Source organism: Tachypleus tridentatus, chromosome 5, assembly GCF_004210375.1.
Source record: "Tachypleus tridentatus isolate NWPU-2018 chromosome 5, ASM421037v1, whole genome shotgun sequence".
Taxonomy (NCBI): domain Eukaryota; kingdom Metazoa; phylum Arthropoda; class Merostomata; order Xiphosura; family Limulidae; genus Tachypleus; species Tachypleus tridentatus.
Window position 1 is genome coordinate 18,238,003 of NC_134829.1, and position 22,273 is coordinate 18,260,275.

At 32.1% G+C, this 22,273-nt stretch overlaps 1 protein-coding gene across 1 annotated transcript in view; it reads right to left on the reverse strand.

The window, feature by feature from the left end:
- LOC143250632 (glutamate receptor ionotropic, kainate 1-like) overlaps positions 1-22,273 on the reverse strand; it is a 57,471-nt gene that overhangs the window by 29,600 nt on the left and 5,598 nt on the right. Inside the window, exons 2-5 of the mRNA XM_076501492.1 lie at positions 13,608-13,763; positions 10,859-11,110; positions 9,751-9,929; positions 7,094-7,147 (exon numbers count right to left, since the gene is read on the reverse strand). Of these exons, the coding sequence (XP_076357607.1) occupies positions 7,094-7,147; positions 9,751-9,929; positions 10,859-11,110; positions 13,608-13,763 (641 nt within the window). The remainder of the gene's footprint in view (positions 1-7,093; positions 7,148-9,750; positions 9,930-10,858; positions 11,111-13,607; positions 13,764-22,273) is intronic.

Here is a 22,273-nt window from a genome sequence, read left to right on the forward strand (position 1 = left end):
GTATACAGATTAAGAAAAAGCTGAGAATAAACCAAGTAGTGTTCATCGCTGTTTATTCTGTTAAAAGAAGACGAAACGTGGAAGATTTTTTTCTGTTTCAGAATATATGCAAAATTACATTTGAAGAGCAGTTCTACATATGGAAAAATTGAATATGTACTTGCTTTTGCACGCACAATCACTTACTAAGGGTAAACGCACATTGTAAGTATGATGAACCAGGAGTTCAGTGTAACTCTTAAGACTACTTCTGTTGTGTAACCTTTATTAGGTGAATAACTTTACAAGAAATAAAAGAAACACAAGACCTAAACAGATATCTTGATTGACAAGGTGTGAAGTACACTAAAAGAGTAATATATATATATATATGTCGAATAAAACAGGTATATTTATTAACCGTTGTACAATAAACCAATCGAAGTTTAAAATTGTTGAACCTATTGTACTGTTTACTTATTGCCTGTGACATCACAGTTATGATTAAAATAAAACTCCAGCTTTATGAAATGTCCTTACAATTTTATCACAGTTACACGTGCTCTCGTGAACGAAAATAGAGCTCAAAGATAATAAAATATGTGTATGTAATTATTAAGTATTTGTGAAGTTTCAGAGGTATTTGTGACAAAATCTTCTCCAATTATGTCAAGCCTGATCCACGTCGGCCTGAAAATTAAAATTAATAACGCATCAAAATCTTAAAATACACGACCGCGATATTTATGTGAATTGACATTTTAGTCGGGTAGTACAATTACAAACTTCACCATTCTCATGGTTCGTGGCTCTACGACATTACAGTAGAACAGTGAGACAAATTCCACAACACTATCACACATACTAATATGCACAGAAAAAAAGGAAACATAAAAATAGAAACAAAACATGAGAAAATATGACATTCAATAAAATATCTTTTGGCCCGGCATGGTCAGGTAGTTAAGACGCTTGAATCGCAGTCTAAGGATTACCACCATACATGTTCGTCCTTTCAACTGTGAGAGCGTTAGACCATGACAAACAACCTCACTATTTGTTGGTAAAAAGTAGCCCAAGAGTTAGTTATTGCAGGAGATGACTAGCTTCCTCCCCTTTACCTCTTACTGATAAATTAGGGATGGCTGATGCAGATAGCCCTTGTGTTGATGTGCCCGAAATTCAAACCAAATCACTTTCACTGCATATTAACAAGATATTACACTCAAGACACCTCTGCAGGCTAAGTAAATGAATATCAACACTGATACAAAGCATGTTTACGAGGGATGTTCAAAAAATACGCGGACTGACGTCATAAAACAAAATGTACTTTATTTAGAAGTTACAAGTCTGGGACTCCTTCAAAGTACTCTCTTCCCCAACGCACACACTTATCCCACGGGGTTTCCGCTTGTTGAAACAGTCCTGGTACGCTTCTTTTGTAATGTCCTCCAGCTCCTTCGTCGCATTTGCCTTAATCTCAGGAATCGTCTCAAATCTTCTTCCTTTCAAAGGTCTTTTAAGTTTGGGGAACAAGAAAAAATCGTAAGGAGCAAGGTCAGGTGAGTAGGGGGGTGGGGAAGAACAGTGATCGAGTGTTTGGCCAAAAACTCACGAGTTCTGAGGGCTGAATTTCGCAGCAACGCAGTGCATCTTCAATTTTTTGGTCAAAATCTCGTAACAAGATCCAACTGATATCCCACACTCTTCAGCAAGCTCCATGACAGTCAGACGTCGATTTGCCCGCACCAGGGTGTTGATTTTGTCGACGTGTGGGTTGTCAGTTGACGTGGAAGGACGTCCAGGACGCTCATCATCTTCAATGAACTGTCGACCATCCTTAAAACGTTCATGCCACTTGAAACATGCCGTACGCTTCATAGCAACATCACCGTAAGCCGTGTTAAGCATAGCAAAAGTTTCAGTTGCAGATTTTCCAAGTTTAACACAAAATTTCACAGCAAGTCGTTGCTCCTTCAGGTCATTCATTCTGAAATCCGCCAAACGAAAAAATCGCACTTCACTTAAAACCGCGTAGCTAATACACAAATAAAGATATCTGCAATCGGGAAATGGCGTCGTAATCAGCTGATCTGTGCGAACCTAGCGACACCAAGCGGATTCCCCTGGATCCAACTGGAGCCGCGCAATTCAAACAGTCCGCGTATTTTTTGAACAGCCCTCGTATACCACTAATATTGCAAATAAATAAAATTTCCCTGTGGTTCAGCGGTATTTCTACTGATGAAAAACGCTAGAAATCGGATTTCGATACCCGCAGTAAGCAGAATACATTTATTACAATGTGTATTCTTGTGTTTAACTTTAAACAAACAAATTAATACAAATATAATAATCGCAGTAATTACAAAATTCAAATTAATTTTAATAAACAAAACCAATATGTAGCTGTTACATCAATCACAATTAAGTTTGTAATAAAAAACAGTCTAGTAATTCTCACCGCCTTAGGGATGTGCATAGTACATAAATACAGAAATATTTAAGTGATTCACAAAGCAAACTGAATATCAAACTCATCAGTAAGATATATATTTAATTTTTGAATCCAAAACAGAAAATCAATGAAAATAACAGTTTTCTCTAAAAACCTTTTAACACAAAAGCCATACATGAATATACAATATAATAAACAATGAACAACCTCATCAAACTATTCTGTCCCAGCCGCTCTTAACAACAGTAATATGATTTGTGGTAATGTAGTAAAGAGTAGTAAATATAAACAGGAGGGTTAAACCTTTAAATTAGAGCTTGGTGATATAACCTGTACTCCAACGTTAGATTAGGCTTAGGACGTGTAATGGTACTCTAGGCTTAGCAATAAGTCAATGTATTGGTGAATCATAAAACATGTTAAATACATAGTTTTACTAAATAAATATAATATAAAGACTAATTGATTGTCTTTTAATGCTTTAAGAATAAACTGGTTAGTTGATCTAGATTCTTTAGTTTGAATTAAACTTGTCCCCCACTGGATCAGCGGTATGTCTGCGGACTTACAACTCCAAAAACCGGGTTTCGATACTCCTGGTGAGCAGAGCACAAATAGCCAATTATGTAGCTTTGTGCTTAATTCTAAACAACAACAAATTCAACTTAAAGATATTTTATAAATTAGACTAAATACATTGTATTTTATATAAATGTCAAAGCAAACAGTCGGTAGGTAGAAACGAGATCAAAGAAAATGACTACATTAATTCTGAACTGGTTTAGAAAAGGATTGTAAGTTTAAAAATTGAAAACGATAGACTCTTAGGCCAGATAATATTTTACCAATGGTTTTGAAAGAGATTAAATACATAAAACATTTGCTACTATTTTTTGTGAGTTCTCGAATAGTGGTTAGGTGACAACAGATTATAAATTAGCTAATGCTATTCCTCTTACAAATGAAGTGACTAAAATTGTCCCAGTAATTGTAGATCTGTTAGCTTTACATCAATTGCAGTGAAAGTTTTGTAAAGTTTGGTAAACGATGCTTTGCAAAGAAATTTAACAAAGTTTATATTTTTTGTCTAGTAAACGTGGTTCCACTAAGGGAAAATCTTGTCTTACATATCTTTAGACATTAAAAAAAAAATTACTGCTTATGTTGATGATGGCAAGGATGTAGATTTGACGCATATTGATATTTAGAAAGCGTTTGAAAAGGTGCCACAAAAAATTCTAAAAACATTATTTCTATAAGTGTAAGGAATACTTCATCAAATTGGGTAGAAAAGTGGCTGGATAAAAGAAAGTAGGGAGTTCTTATAAATGAAGTTCAATCAGAATGGATTAATTTTATAAGTGGGGTATCTTATGGTGCAGTCTTAAGACTTTTCTTCTTTTGGTTTGCTTATTATTAATGACATAGATAGTAAATAGTCAATAAATTACTTAAATTTGGAAATGATATTAAGGTCTTTGGTGTTGCTAGCTGTGAAGAGGATGCTACTGCTTCAAAAATGATTTAAATCATTTATTGATATTTGGCAAATAAATGGCATACTGGTTTCAATTATCATAAATGCAAAAAACGTATGTGGGTCATCAGAATTTGAATTCTAAGTTTAATTTGGATGAGAATAAACTTAACAGTATCGTGAAAGAAAGGAGTCTTAGTGTAATAGTTGATCAGTCTCTAGAACCATCCAAGAAGTGTGCTGTTGTAAGTTGTTGGGCAAGTAAAATTTTTAGGATTTAGGATTTTAAGTTTCATCTACAAAAGTACTGAATGCAAGTCTAAGGAGGTCATAACTTTATTGTCTAGTCACTGTTATGCCACATTTGAATTATTGTGTTTGGTGTTGGGCTCCTTACCTTATGTAGAACATTGAAATGTTGTAAAGGGTTCCGAGTAGGGCTGCTAGAATGGAACCTTAATTTAATGGTTGTCATACGAGGAGAATTAAGTTAATGGTGAGAAATGTATGACTAGGGAATACAAATAAACATTGTAGTGGAAGTCACCTACAGCAAAGATAGTTTTTTTTTTTTTTAAGAGGGCTGTTGGTCTTTGGAACGTGTTACATCCAGATGTTGTAAAAACATGAAATTTAAATGAATTTAAAAGAAATATTGATACCTATATAACTTACAGGGATGACTTTGAGTTTTATTTATTTATTCATTTTATTTAGTAGCTTTACTTTGGTTTGGAGGATGGAACAGTCTAAATGAGCCAATAGCTCCGTGTTTGTCCATAAACATTATTATGTTATTTTGTTTTTATCGAAACCCGGTTTCTAGCGTTATAAATATGTAGAGCTACTACTGTATCTCTCTGCATAGTAATGGCATACTATTTTATGTACGAACCAAACACACGAACTGTAATTATCATTCACTTTTATATAAAAGCAGTTAAAGTAAACAAAGATAAAATATTTTGTGTGATTAAACATACTAATGCTTAACCTAAGCTAACACAATGCCAGAGGACTATTTATATATCTCAAAATAATATAAGTGAAATAATGCACATCGCAAAATACAAAAACAAAGGCAAAAATTCATTATAAATTACAGTATCATATTGGACACATCCCACAAATGTTTTTTTTTTTTGTGATGAACTGATAAGACGGATCAGTAATTTAACTTTTATAAACTAAATATCTGCAATAACTAATGATGAAATGTAAAATTAAAGAAAATGAAGTAACTTGTCCAATTACAGGTTAATATTAACAAAATATTCTAAACATTAATGTGAATCAAAACCTTAAACTTTGAAAAGAAAAATATTGTCTTTAGAAACTAATTATAGCAAATATAGGAAACAAAAGCAAACAATAGCATCGTTTGAATGTTTTATACTAGAAAGTCTAAGGAATAATCAGTAATAAATATACCAGTGGCAGCATTACGCTGTTGATTGGTCGGAAAGTCGCTGTGATTCAACTGTATGTCGCTTGTCGTTTAAAGTAAAATTCTTTGTAAATAATGCTTTAACAAGATTTACGAATTATCATCAATTACTATATTTATTATTGCTTAAATAAAGACATTTAACTTTAGTTAATATTAGGACAAAATCTTAATACTATTTTAATTGTCAAATTGTTCTTGTATAAGATGTGTGTTAACTGGCTTATCATTAAATGTTTTATTATTTGTTTAAGGCTCGGCATGGCCTAGCGCGTAAGGCGTGCGACTCGTAATCCGAAAGGCGCGGGTTCGCGCCCATGTCGCGCTAAACATGCTCGCCCTCCCAGCCGTGGGGGTGTATAATGTGACGGTCAATTCCACTATTCGTTGGTAAAAGAGTAGCCCAAGAGTTGGCAGTGGGTGGTGATGACTAGCTGCCTTCCCTCTAGTCTTACACTGCTAAATTAGGGACGGCTAGCACAGATAGTCCTCGAGTTGCTTTGTGCGAAATTCCCAAACAAATTATTTGTTTAATAGTTTGATTTCTCTGGAGTTCAGCATCTGAATATTAGCGATATACAAGACTCATAAAAACGTTATTTGCTGACACTAAACGCATTTGTAATTTTACTTAAAATTTCAATAATAATGTTTTAAAATTTTAAAATATTGATTCAACTTTATAAGTTATTTAATTAATTGTTGAATCCCACTACCGCATCATTTGAAAAATCCCCCATCAAATACGAATACTTGTCTCAGTATTGTGATTTTTTACCTTCCATACATGGTTGGACTTTAAGTAAATTTCAGTATCGATACTGAAATCAAATTTAATTTATTCGTCGGTTTTATCCAAAGGATTAAAAATAAAACTTCTTTGTTTACATTTATAAAGATGAATTTCGCCCGAGGTAATCGAAAGAAACTTAAATATTCGTTCATTGGGTAACAATCATAAAGAAGTTAACATTTTTTTACATAAAATTAATAACGCCAAAATGTTTGTTTTTAAATTTCGCGCAAAGCTACTCGAGAGTTACCTGCGCTAGCCGTCCCTAATTTAGCAATGTGAGGTTAGAGGGAAGGCAGCTAGTCATCACCACCCACCGCCAACTCTTGGGCTACTCTTTTACCAACGAATAATGGGATTAACCGTCACATAATAACGCCCCCACGGCTGAAAGAGCGAAAATGTTTGGTGTGATTGGGATTCGAACGTGTGACCTTCGGCTTATGAGTCGAACGCCTTAACCCACCTGGCCATGCCAGACGCATGCCAAAATGATAACATAGAAAATATATAGCAAAATAAAAAACAAACACTCAATTAAGATAGTTGCCAAAATTAGTCTTAACAAGTGAATAATAAATAAATATTCATCGGTTAGGGTCTTTTGATTACCCATCGTTTTATGTTTCTGGTTGCTACCTAAAGTGCTATTCACTTGATGGCGTCAAATTAGTTTGAAAACTCGTTGTAGCATAAAGTTAACTGGTGAATCATAAATTACTTGTTTTTGACTGTTTATAATTTACATATCAGTTGTACATCATATGAAAAAATATAATAAAATTTCCTATGTTATAGAACAGCATATTATTCTCAACGTGTTATTCTCAAAGTTGTTATAAATTTTGATTAATGTATTGAATCAATTTTATTATACATAGCTCTAAGGCAATAGAAAAACGGCTTATATTTTTAACAGAAATATGTTAAACATACCAGTGATGTTACTAGATAATTATGGTATTCGGTCATCATTCCAATATCTTGTGCCTAAAACATAGCAAGGAAAAAAAGAAGAAACAGATAAAAAAATTAATCAATATTATTAAATCTACTCATAATAGACCGGTTGTTGGAAAGCACAGAGCCACATAATGATCTATCTGCACTGCCATGTCTGCGAAGATCGAACCGCAGCTTCTAATGTTACAAATGCTAAAGATATTAAATGTTTCTAAAAATAAAAATATTTTAAAGTAATAACCCGAGAAATACAACCTGGTTACAGTATTTGTTTGTTTTATAATGGGTCAAACATCTGATACGAATAATAGAAAAACTGATTTTTATAATATTCTGTTATCACAGTCGTTTTATCTATATTTATGTTAGGCATAAACCTTACAATGATTTTACATATGATCTTCAACTGGTTCAGAAATGTTATTTTATATATGTAATAAATACTGCTACAATTAGGGTACAATATAATTAGGTTAGGAAAAGAACTATTCCATCCCTTGGATGTTCACGATATGGTCTTACAATATTATTTTAAGAAATTTAAAACTGAGATCGGCCTTTCTTCAGCTTCAAGATGATGAATGTCCTGATCGTTAATTGATTAAAATTTGAATTTTATTTCAGTATTAAATCATCATAATTAAATTATTATTGAATCATATCCAAAATAACTAACTAAAATTAGGAGACTTTATTATCGGATATATTAAATAAAAATGTAGTTTGTTTTTAGAATTTCGCACAAAGCTACTCGAGAGCTATCTGTGCTAGCCGTCCGTAAGTTAGTAGTGTAAGGCAGCTAGTCCTCACCGTTCACCGCCAACTCTTGGGCTACTCTTTTACCAACGCATAGTGGGATTGACCATCACATTATAACGCCCCCACGGCTGAAAGGGCGAGCATGTTTGGCGGGATGGGGATGCGAACCCGCGACCCTCAAATTGCAAGTCGCACGCCTTAACACGCTTGGCTATGCCGGGCCCAAAAATATAGTTCAAAATTAGAAATAATTTTCTTATCATAATTTATTTTCTAATATAGTTTCTAAAAAATTCTCTTATCGTAACTAATAAGCCTCGTAACTAATTTAAAGCATGTAAATTGTTAAAAAACAACTGTTAGTCAACTATTTAAATCGTTGAATCGTTACAAAGTGCTCATTATAAAATATTTTCAAAAACAGAAAACTGTTTCTTGAGTCTTGAGGTTATTAAAAACACACTAAAATATGACTGAAAATTATCAGACATTTATTTGTTTGTTTGTTTTGGAATTTCTTGCAAAGCTATATGAGAGCTTTCTGTACTTCATTTACCAGTGTAAGACTAGAGGGAAGTCAGCTAGTCATCACCACCCACCGCCAACTCGTGGGCTACTCGTGGGATTGATTGTTACATCATAACGCCCCAACGGTTAAATGAGCGAGCATGTTCTGGTGCAACAGGGTGTCGAACCCGCGCACCTCAGATTTTGAGTCGAACGTCTTAACCCACCTGGCCATACAGGACCATTTATCAACCCCAATTCAATGTAATAAAAAATACAATTAAAATAATACTAGCCTCCCAGTGGCACAGTGGTATATCTGTGGACTTACACACTAAAAATCGGGTTCCGATACCCGTTCTGGTCAGAGCACAGATAGCTCATTGTGCAGCTTTGTGCTAAATTCTAAACAACCAAACAAAATAATACCGAAGTAAAAAATACAATCTTCACTAAAGAGTAATAGAAACGTTCCTACAGTAACATATAGAACGAAGAGTCTCTTTAAATGAAGAATAAATAAAATAATAAACCGTAACAACATTTACGAATAAAAATTTCCCAACTAACACATTAAAAATCTATAGTTAGAGGTAGAAAGAAATAAAACTTACGAAAATAAAATAATAATAATAAAAAATTCAATCAAAATTGTGTCGAGGAAAGAATCTCTTAAAAACAAACCCTCGAATTATGAGTCGAATGCCCTAACCACCTGGCTATGCCAGGCTAGAACAATCAACAAAAACCATATTTAGCTTGGTATATTGTTCATCCAATCACTAATATTAACTAAATCTTTCGTCACTATACCTAAGGCCCCGCATGGTCAGGTGGTTAGGGCGCTCGACTCGCAATCTGAAGGGTAGTGGGTTCAAATTCCCTTTATACCAATCATTCTAGTCCTTTTAGCTGTTGGGGCGTTATAAAGTCCCGTTGAATCCCACTCTTCGTTGATAAAAGTGTAGCGTGAGAATTGTTGGTGGGTGATGATGATGACTAGCTGCCTTCCCTCTAGTCTTACACCGTTAAATTAGAGACGACTAGCGCAGATACTCTCGAATATCTTTGCGCAAAATTCAAAAACAAGCAAATTTCTAGCTCTAGTATCTTGGGTTTGGGGACGGTTAGCGCAGATAGCCCACGTGTAGCTTTGTGTAATATTCAAACAAACATAAAGAGGAAAGAAATGCTAATATTCTGAAAGTTATACATATAATATATAGTATACACATATATACATATATATGTAAAATAATAGTCCGTACTAAATGCAGAAAATGCAAACCTACAATTTAAATAGCATATAAGCAATACTAAAGTATATTATTTATGTAAAAAAATGAGTTCAACATTTTACAAACCTGTTTAAAAAAATCTTTTATTTTCCAGGTAGAAATATCCAGAACTATGTTTATTTCTCCTTCTTTGCCTATATCTTTCGCAAGCTGTTTGTAACTCATTCCTTGTTTCAGTTGACGAACTGATATCTTAACTGATTTAGTTCTGTCTCTCTCTAAGAGTTTTTTGAGCTTAATAAGTGCTAAAAAAATAACAAACATGAGTCATTATAAACTGAAAGTTAATAATAAATGTTATTGAAAAGACATTATAAACTGACGTTTTCCTTTAATTATTTCTGTACCAAACTATACCGAGAGTGAACATTATTTATTAAACGTAACTACGTGATTATTAATCTGCAAGAAAATACCACTAATAATCATATGCTTGGAGTTTCCGAGAAATAGTTAGTGCATCAGAATATAATGGATATAACGCTATATTATTAAAATTGGCATCTTGATAAACAAATATTTCATATTTTGTCTGAATATTCCTCATTTAGACTTATTTGTTACTCAAAAGCGTTTGAACGTTCTATGTTCTCGGTTTATAAGAAGATTTTGCTTTCTTGTTTTGTAGGTTTTCGACAGTGAATTTCGCAAATAAAGCTTAAAACACGTTTGAAAAAGTTAAATGATGGTAGAAAATCAAATATCTTCTTTGCTTTAAAGATAAGAAATTAAACCGTATATGAGGGACAGAATTTACTACTCTAACTCTTATAGGTACTCTCTATAAAATATCTTTGTAAACAAGTAGAGAAATTTATTTTGAAGAATTACGTATCGTGAATCTTTATTAAAAAATAAATGACTTCTGTTTTCTTGAGATCTGGTTTTGAAGGATGCAGAGTATTTTCGTAACAGATAGCAAACAGTACTGACAGCATAAAATTCCAAACACTTTTTAAATATTTATAAATTATCAGTTCATACATAGTCTGCCTGCATACAATGTGATTTTTATATTTGTTTTTGTATTAACGGTATGACATGATGTAAGTTAAATGGAAGTTTTACTAATGGCAAAAATTGTAATATATTTTAGTCGACATCATCAGTTTTACTATTTGAAATAGAGAAACCTTGTTGGATTAATTACGAGTAATAGTTGTCAGGTTCTAACCTTCATTGCTTTCGTATACTATAGTATAAGACAGCCAACCTCTTGTATCCAGTATATCTCGAAATGCTTTACTCAGGATCTCTGAATTGGGGTATAAATTCAAAGAAAAATTACTATGGACAACCCTGTAATCCCACTGCAACCGGACAAGAGGTATTTGTAAGGATGACGAAACTGACTGGATAAGGGATAAAGGTGGCAGAGTTGTTGGACCAATAAAACCAATTATTCCAGAACTCAGCTGTTGACATGCTGTAGAAAGAAATTTCACCATAAGTATGAAATATCAAAGAATAACACTTAGTTTGTGATTTTATCATATTAAAAACATTCATTGTGATTATTTTTATTACGATTTTTAATGCCTTGTTATTGACGTCATAGAAAAAATTCAATTTTTTTTTAAATATGTATTTTTACTGGATATTAAAAACATTTGAAACATGGGTGTGTACTGTGTAGCTTTAAGGGTTATTTTGTGAATAATTGTTCGGTTAAGGAAACAAAAATTAGTGAATGTGCATGATCCAGCGCTGATAGTGTAGGTTTTGATGATTTAAACAGCTTTGTAATGTTTGTAGCAAAACAAAAACTTAGAAAGAAGATGGTAGCACTGAAAATAACGTAAAAAAATAACGACACTTGTGTAAAATAAATATATTTTATAGAGAGTTGTCATAAAATATTCTACATATATGACACTATCATTTATAATAATTACTTATTTATTGTGTAAGATTTTAAAGTTCAATTGCTTTAATTTGTAAATAAATAACGTTAAGATTGTGAAAGTTGGCTTCAAGAGTTCTTTGCATAAAAAGAGAAAGGTTAAAAAACTGAAAATATCGTATATTTCTTTGAACAATGCATCTATGCAGTTATTTATAAACGTTTGTTTTTAAAGGTGTTATAATGTTACGATAAAACACACTATTCTTAGATCAAAAGTAGCCCACAAGTTTGCGGACGGTATTGCTTGTCGATTATTTTCCTTCTGGTTGTTATAAAGTAACGATAAAACTTACTATTTCTTGATAAAAACTGGCTCACGAGTTTGCGGTATGTGTTGCTTGCTGGTTGATTTCTTCCTCTGATCGAAAATTAAAATTTGGAAAGCAGCAGATAACCGTAATAACTTAGCTTTACCTTAAAGTTAAACAAACCAGGAAACTTGTATATGCGCTTTATAAAAAAGGATATTAAAACAGATGCACTAGTTTCTCTCTTAAGGAAAGGTAAATAGGAAAGTTCATTAACTGGAGAGTGTAAGCTGATGCATTTTTTTTATAATGTAATTTTGGTAACGATGTGGTTGTTTGCATTAAAAGGGATTCATAGCTGATGTCTCAATTACATTAAGTTCGTGTTACATATATTTATGGTTAAGTAACTTGTAAATGCGATGAAATATATAAAAACACTGCTTATGAAAACAAAATATACAAACAAGGTGTAAGAAGAGAAACATTTTAGTTATTCACTAAAAAAACTAATTTAGTTGAAAGAGTTTTATATTAATACTATATCATAACTAAAAGGTTTTTATTTTTTAAAACGTCTTAAGAACAAATTTAAGTAAACAATTTCTAATAAAAGTATATATATACAGAATGATGGATACGTTATACCGAAACGATTGTGGAACTTCTACACATCGTTACATTTCATTACGCTGCGTCCAGACTTATTATACCTCACAAATGTAGCTCTTGGCAATAGTCCTGCTGCGTATCTTCCATTGAAAAAAGCTACAATATCTATTATGTCCATTGCGCGCCACATTTCCTTGCGTTTTTTTTACATTATCTATCCATTGTACAAAGACGGCAGATTTCAGACTGTTTAACTGGCGTGCATTTATTTGGAATAATATGAAATTTCCAACTGTTTGATTTATGAGACGATTGAATGGACAACTTGATTGGAAGTCTACGTTTTGGGAACCCAATCCAGTTAACCTCGTTTTCAGACACAGATCTTTCTTCATTTCTTCTGAGACACGTGGACGTATTTACCACTAATCTTTGTATCAGTAGATTCTCACTTGTTACAAGACGTCAAATTTTTCTTAACGCAGTTGATGTACGACTTGTGGCAGGTGTTTTTTCTGAACAATCTTGGTGCCCCAAACTGCTACAACAACATCTACATGTAACTGCACCATATTTTATTCTATCGCAACTTTACATCAGTTGTGGTTGTTACATGACTTTCTGATTTGTGTAGTTAAAATTATTTTGATATTACGTATTCAACTGTGTATACTAATTTATAAAAGTATTTAGTCCTTAAATAAGTTTATGTGAATAATTTAGAAAACCTAACTATACAGCCACGTAATGTGCAATTATCTGAAACAGAACGGTTGGAACGAAATAAATAAATCATATATGGAACAGAAATGCAGTGTAGATTATTTTGTTATGCGATATCAGTGTTTTTTGGTTTTTTTACAATTTCTCATGATGAATATTTCGAGTCAACGTGAGAAAGAATAAGAATAAAACAGGTGATTAATTGTGTCCTCATATTATCATTCCGCCCATTCCTTTTTTGTTTCCTTACTTTTTAGTGTTCCAAGTGTTACTTTCTAATATATTTTATTAAACATATATTGCACTTGTACAATATCTATTTCATACATGTGCGGGAAACAGATTACCACACAATACATCAAACTATTCATTTTTCTCGAATCTTACAAAAGTCATTGTTTAAGTTTTAATACTTTATTCAGCCTATTATATACCTGCTTGTAAAGTGTGAAACGTATCCTGAGGCTTGAGTTTGCTGAGTCTCATACACAGCTGTTTCGTGGGAAGAATATTACTATCTGTATTAATTTCATCTACACTATGTTGAAATGCGTTTTCAACTTCTTTGTCGTCATCGTTCAACATTCCACCTGAAATAAAGTGAGATGATTTTAACGTTACTAAGAGGTAAACTGGTCTAACCAATTATTAAAATCAACATGAAAATAAATTAGTGGAACTACTACTTACCGCATAAAATTGTTTTATTGAAATGCTTTATTTCTTTACTAAACTGTTAAAACAAATATATATTTTCTTTTTTTTAACTTACGTGCCACAGGTTTAATCTTTTTACATGATCTTAGACTCTGATACAATAACTGTTACAAATCTTGGTTAAAACTACTAGAACCATCATTATTAGTTCTTTCACTAAACATCAATTTATAAATCCTGAGAACATGTTTATGAACAAAATATCAATGATTGATTAGTGTAATATAATTATAAATGAATTCCTAAACATAAATTATATATTAAAATCACTGTCTATTCTGAATATATAGTTTCGGTATACTGTTACATCTTTACGTCACCTTTCTGAGACAGTTATGAGTAGTTATGCTACAAAATACTCACATTTTTACGCTGCCACTGTTGATTAAATAAAACAAGTTGTAATTATTTTTAGGTTTTCGACAATAATTATTTCAAATTTATCGTTCTGACTTGTAAGATATGACATTAGTATTTGTTATTTGTAAGCATAGTAGATAACATGAATAAATTAGTAGCACCAGTGTGAATATTCCTGAAATTTCTATATTCATAGAGGGTCGATTTTGTGAGCAAAAAGCATGTCAGAACACCATACATATAATATACACTTCAACGTTATATAAAGCTTAGTCTCATTTTTTTCGGTTTCTCATTATACAGAGTTACTTATGAGCGGTGTCATTTTCCTAAACCTGAAAAATTCAGTAACAACAGATAACCTGAATATTACACTAGATTTTCCATTTATGTTTAGTATAATTTATGAGTGCTCCTCAACCTTGTTTCTTTGAAATTAAGAATAAAGCTACACAGAAGCTCAGAAGCACTGTAATAAATAACTGTTTTGCAGCTTAACTATTGCATGCTCTATTAATCTCACATACTTCTCACTGTATGAATAGTTTTATTTGGTATATATTAATTACATCCTTATGTCTTTTGAAACTTATAAACAATGACTTGGTATATATGTAGTTTTCAGCTATTAGACAATAGTTACTGACTTTTGTTCTGATTCTACGTAAGATGTACTTGTAGATTGATTAATCAAATAATAGTTACTTTTATAAATAAATTGCTGTAAGTGGTCGCCTATAATCGTTAGTACCTTATAAATAAATTGTTGTTGGTGGTCGACTGTAACCATAGTACCTTATACATAAATTGTTTATGGTGGTCGACTGTAATCATTAGTTCCAGTTTTTGTCGCTTTGTCATTGTCTTTCTTTCCCCATGATGTAGTATACGTACTTATAGTTGCTAGGTAATAATTAGGTTTTTACGATATTATGGTGGATCAACTTGTGATATATTTTAAAGAATTTTAGAGCAGAGAAGATTAAAATGTACTTTGTGATTTTGGATACATCTTGTCTCAACCCCATAATCTTATAACTATACAACTTGAAGTTCGATAACTAAGAATAATAGCTCATTGTGTAGCTTTTACACTTAAAATAAACAAATAAACATAAGTGATATATAGACCCAAGTATCATGTATTCTACATTCCAAACAGACGCAGTCCATAAAAAATTCAAAACCTGTATGGTATGTATAATTTAAGTTCCTGCATAGTTTACTAGATAGTGGTAAGTCTAGGGACTTAAAGATAGCGCTGGCCCGTCACGGTCAGGTAGTTAAGGAGGTCGACTCCTAATCTGAGGGTCGCAGGTTCAGATTCCCATCGCACCAAATATACTCGCCCTTTCAGGTGTGGGGGCATTAATAGTGTGACAGCAATCCCACTATTCGTTGATAAAAGAGTAGCCTAAAAGTTGACGGTGAGTGGTGATGACTAGCTGCCTTCCCTCTAGTCTTACACCGTTAAATTAGGGACGACTAGCGCAGATACTCTCGAATATCTTTGCGCGAAATTCAAAAACAAACAAACTTATAGCTCTAGTATCTGGGGTTTGGTTTCCCGCGGTAGACACAACAAATAACTCAATGTGGTTTTGCTCGAACATGAACAAAGTTAAAGGATAATATTTATTTGTTTACGTTGTTATTGTGGATAAACCAGGATATGGTACAAGTCATCTCAGTTAGTAAGCAATGACTATGTTTTGTCTACTGATAAATTATGGTCCATCATGATACAGTACATATAGTTTTAATTACTAGACGCTATTTACTTTTTAAGTTATTGTAATTAATTGATCTATCACATTACGATAAACATGTTGTTTCTACTCTTAAACAATACTTTCTTTACTGAGCTGTTTTGTTGAAACCATTACAATACGATAAATGTAGTTTCAGTTCACAGATAACTAGCATTTAATTCAAATATTTCTAAGACTGTATGTTTTTTCATATAGTATATATATTTCTTTAAAAGTGAGAAAGGAGGTCCGTAGAATAACAAGATATTAGAGATACTGTTTACTGCAAAATACTTCTGAGTTCTCTAGCTACCGAGATTATGAAAAATAGAGACAGAATGCAAGTCAACAATCATTAAAGGTAATGTTTAATAAATTAAAAAGTGTAGGCGTATCTCATATGTTACGAAGAACAGTTGTCTTCTTTAAAGAGCTAAATTCGAAATCACACCATAATGTTGTAAATTGACCTACTCACTTGAAGTCGCATACTAGACTAATTCTGTTGAGGTCATGGTTTAGACTGAATAAATGTATCTTACCAAGAGTGACAAGCGTTACCCATATAAATAGTCATTTCAAAGAAGTCACGTGAAAAACTTCAAAAAATATTTGACTTTCAAAGAAAAATATAATTCAGTAATTTTAAACGCTATAGATGGCCTAACAGCTATTTCTACCTTGTGAAGGCCAAAGGTACTACTCTAAGTGAACGACACAGAACAATAGGTACCTAGAGGAATTGTAACTTAATGAATTTCTTGCCCAGAGTGTTATGCGGTAATGCAGGATCCTGCACAAATGGCAAATTTTGAAATATTCCTTTATTAAATACAAGGAGATAGAGAACATGTGATATGCTTATATACCACAACTTCGCTGTGAATGACTAATGTCCAAACCATAACTGCATCAATGAATCGTTCTTTCGGCGTTAAGCATAAAAAATGAAGCTTTAGGCAATACACCAAAAGTTATGTTAATTACGATAGTATCAGAACAAAGGCTGTGTTGTGTTTTCAGAAATCTCATGAAACGTGCTTAACGGAATTTCTTATGAAGTAAACATGAAGACGGCGGAAATATATATGATATGCCATAGTCTTTTCTTTGTAATAGATATTCGTTCAGTACAAATTTATTGATTATTATCACAATATATAGTATTAATTGTCTTAGAAATAAATGATTATTTATCTTATACATATATATATATGTGTGTGTGTGTGTAAGATAATACATCTTATTTTAAAATATATTATATATTTCATCAGGATATTCAATGGTTTAGTTAAAGTTTTATGTCAAGAAGCAAACTGAAAAAATCCTGTGTATAAATCTATGAGCATTTACTACATGTAAATATACTACATGATTTTTGCCTGCCTTTATTAATATACAGATTTTGAAATTTTTAAACTCGTTGTTTTTACTCCACTTTTCTTGAAAAATGTAATTAAATTCCTTCAATTTCAGCTGCCTATTTGTGTTAAGTCATTCATCTACAGTGGAATTTTTTATCTTCTCATGGAAAATAAATTGTATGGACACCTATAGTGTATGAAATTAGAAAGGCATTTTTTCTATTTGTGCAAGTCTGTCGATAAAGATTAAAGTAGCTACTGTGGGAACTGTTCAGTTTGGAATAAAATTTCAGGAGATTCACATTGAAAAAACGGTCTCAAATAAGCAGTGTGAAATACGGTTTTTATAATGATACAGTTTGGAACTTGAGATTACCTAATTAGCTTTCATTCTCTAGTAAAGTCAAATGTCCATTTGTGTTAAGAATAGATTTGTGTTAAGTTTACATTTTGTGTTGTTAAAAATTAATACTTCTAGCTTGAATGCATCTTACGTTTAGTATTTTTTGTTTCTCAGGACTACAATATTGAGAGATCATAGAATTACTGTATAATAAATATTATGTCGAAACTCCGTTTCATAAGCAGACCTATGAAACCTTGTCTCACCTTAAAGTACGATACATTAACGAAGTTTACAGAAAACGTAGGATATTCTACTTGTTTCCATCTTTATATTTTATATATTTAACGAATTTCTCTAAACCTCAGGCCCAGCATGGCTAGGTGGTTAGGGTAGTTGACTGGTAATCTCAGGGTCGCGGGTTTGATTCCCCATTTTACCAAACATTCTTGCCCTTTCAAAAGTGGGGGTACTATAATGTGATGATTAATCACGCTATTTGTGAATAAAAGAACAGCGTAAGAGGGAGGGAGTGATGACTCTCTACCTTTCCTCAAGCGTCATGCTGCTAAATTAGAGACGGATAGCGCAAGTAATTCTTGTGTAGATTTGTGCGAAACTTCATAAAGATAGATTCAACATTTAGTTACAGAAAATAATTCTTAAAAAAATTAATAATTTGTAAACCTAAATTAATTGATGAAGTATGCACTAAACGTTCGTTAAATTTGTAGATTTGATTATAATTCTGTTCTTTATATTACGTATCTTTCCAATAAAGCTAATTGTGAAGAAACCGAATTACATAAATCTCACATTTTTTAGTATTTTTCATAATATACAATGTAAACGTATCGATTTTATGGAGAAAAATCTGTTGAAAACACAAATTTAATCTAATGTGAGTAGATATATAGTTTTTACTGTAGTATAAAATAACCTTGTAAAACTATGAGGCAGTTAAAGTTTAGAGATACTGAAAAGTCATTCATCATATATTTAATAACACCAAACGTATCTTCATAAACAATTAAGCTACTAAAGAATATGAAGTAATTTTTTTCAGTATGAATACTTTAGGTGACTGTTAAGCTGTTAAATTCAAATTATTATTGCACCTGAAGATGGTGTACGTCAGGTTTCAGGTTCGATCTCTAGAATAGAAAGAGTTGGATTATTACAGCGATCTTAATGTTACTAAAACATGACGTTATTAAACTCATATCCAACTCGAAGATATTAAGTTATTGGACAACGGTTTGATTCCCCGCGGTGGACACCACAGATAACCCAATATGGCTTTAGATTGAAACAAACAAACAAAAAAGGAAATTACACATATCTCAACACCAAATATGCCTCAAATATAGATATTTCAAAATAATTACATCATCAGTAAAGAGTTGTGTGAATATATCGATCTGAATAGTGAAGGGATATCACAACATTTTTTTTTGTAGGAAACGCTGCCAGAGTTGAATATGGCAACGTAAGAATGATTTAACCAAATCTTGAAAGGTTTCACTTCAACTGAAGCCAAATAAAAAAGAAGAAAAATCATTATGCAATAAAAGTTGTATAACATCTATAGAATATAATTTACCCAATAATTATAAACTTTTACATATCAGAAATATTGTAGAAGAACTTTGGCTTTATCGAGAAGATTAACATAATATCAATATTACGTGTTTAATACCATCATACAATGTTGAGTCTCTTTCGTTTTTCTTTTAAATATATAATGGAAAAGACCTATACAACGACATTTATGAACACAAATTATGGGGTTGATTATGGGTAAGTTTTTATGTTTGTTTGTTTCTTATGTGAGTGCTGGCTCTATTTTATCTTTCCTAATACTGGTCAAAGATTACAACGTATCGATATCACACCTCGTTAGTAAACGTTTAAGCTCTCAAGGAAGGCACCAATTCAGTTTGCCCTTCTGTCTAACTTGACACAATAGATATTTTCACTTACACGATACAGCCTTGCTGGCAGAGCAGTGAACAACTGTATGTCAATTTTTAGCTAAATCTTTGGACATTTCTTCCCATCTGAAGCGAAATTGACACAACGATTTATAAATATAATAGTTTTATTTAGGGAAAATACTTCACGTTTCGAAACAAAATTGGTTCATCTTCTTTACAAAGGATCTACAGCTAAACATATTGGGTTTTTACACTCGATTTACAGAAAAAAAACAACAATAACAAAAAACGCATGAGTTAAATATTAAAAAATATTGTCACCTAGCGGCAGAAATATAAGTAAAAAGTAGTTCAAGACTGTTAGTATCAGAATGTCATTCAATATAATGTTTTAGGATTAAAACGTTGGCAGGTTAGAATAAACAGACTTTTTATTTGATAATTCTATTCCTAATCTTAAGCTAAAGAATAAAAGATAAGATTATAAAAAATAAATGCCTCCTGTCGCAATTTTTACGAAAACCAATCTTGTATTTTTAGTTCAAGTACAATCTCATCGTAAGTTTTACTCAATCAGTATACATGGAGTATATGAATGTTCAAAAGTTCCGTCTGCACTGTCAAAATTCATCTACATATATTTATTTATTTGTTTATTTTTTTCATGGAAGCAATCATTCACAAATACGGCCGAACATTTTCATCAAGTTATACCCTTTCTATTCTGTTTCGTAGTTTAACATCAAGACATACGGTAACTATTGTCTTGTGCATAATATTTTCAAATGTTCGTAGATATATACCTTAAAGTGGAAAAAAATATCACAGAAAACCGACTAATTAAGAGTCTGCACAATTTTTGATTTTCAAGTTCTTTTGTCTAATTTCATTTCATGTTTACCTTATCCTCTTTCGTTGAGTTAAAAAAAAGTCTCCATCAAATACACAATATCTGTCTACGTACCAAATTAACCTTTAGTTCAGAATGAGTATATTTGACGTTTTATCAGAGTTAACTTATTAAATCGATTCGTCTCGAGCATGCAGTGAATTACAGACTGATGAAATGTGATGCTTAATTTACACGTTAGCATCATCTTTTTCTGTTCGTCGACACTCAAATCGTTTGACAGAGAAATTAGAAATAAAGTTTATTCATATATTATGAACATCAGGAAATTTTCTGATGAAGATCAGACGAGCAAATTCTTCGATTGCTAAAGCAGGGCAGCCTAAACATGTCATAGTCGAACGAGTACTAGGCTAATGTCTACATTTGGTATAGAGTTAATTAATATGTTTTCAAGAAAAAAAGACAAAAAATATTGACTAGAGAATCTTACGATTTTTTAAAAATAACTTGTGATTATATAAGATTTAAGCTAGCAAAACGTGTACATTTTCATACTGCACGGGAGCTTTTACACCGAACTATATAGTTAACTGAGACACTGATCAGTTCGTCGGATTTTTTCAGGACGGTTACTTATCCTCGTTAAAAGAGAGAAAACTCGCATTTAGTGTACAAACAATAGTGGTTTTTTAATGTTACTAAATTATTAACAGTATGGAAAATACAGGAAACAGATAGAAAACACAATGGTTTACTGGTGTTTACATCTAATTGACTTATTATTTTCGTTGTCCTTTTAAAACGTCTGATTAAGATGCCAACTAGCTGCTTACTTCAGAGCTAATCGAACTACAATCCAGAATTTCAGGTTATATATCTGTTATAAAATTCATTCCAACTGAATATAAGACAAAGTCTTATTTTAACTTCTTTAACAAATAATACAAAATAGAGGTGTTAGAGTGGCTTCACGTGCTAAGCAAAAGTTGTGTAATAACTATGACACTTTTAAGGTGGCCAAATGTCTCGTCACCTAATTAGTGACACGCATGAATGTATTAACAAGATTCCCACTGTCCCTATCCACTATCTAGCGAAACCACAGCCAAGGGGACGGGCTTGGAGAAATCTGCAGGGAAAGAAGATTAGAAAGGTATCTTAAAGATCGTTATCTGAAACCCATTGATCTCCTAGATTTGATGGGACTCAGTATACTCCGGACCTAAATATTAAAATATCACAAGATTGTCCAACATTTAAAGAAGCATTTAACAAAGAAATGAACAAATCCAAAATTATCAACACCATTGTTTGACAGCTGTAAAAAAGTATATTTTTACCAAATGCCTTGTAAATTGGTCACAACACGGCTAGATAATCGACCGAAACCCCCAAAATTATATGTTAGGCGCATGAAAGTTTATATAAATGTCAGTTTTTCATCTTAATAGCTACAAGTATGACCGTACTGTAGCCTAAAATATACGTCTTTTGATTGTCTGACCTTTGATTCCTTGAAATAATTTAAAACATCTAAATCGAAAAATGAAAACAGTTGTACAGGCGCATCGAACCAAACTATAACCCTACCAATTTACAAGTCGCAGAAAAGGAATGAAGGTCGATTGAAAAGTATTTGGTAGAAGTAGAAACAATAACTTGACGTCACTCAGTGAAAGACTAACAATTAGAGAAAGTTAACATTTTTTACACCATGTTTATGAACTGAATGGGACGCGGAATGAAAATCTTAGAGTGTTTTGTGTTCACTTAAT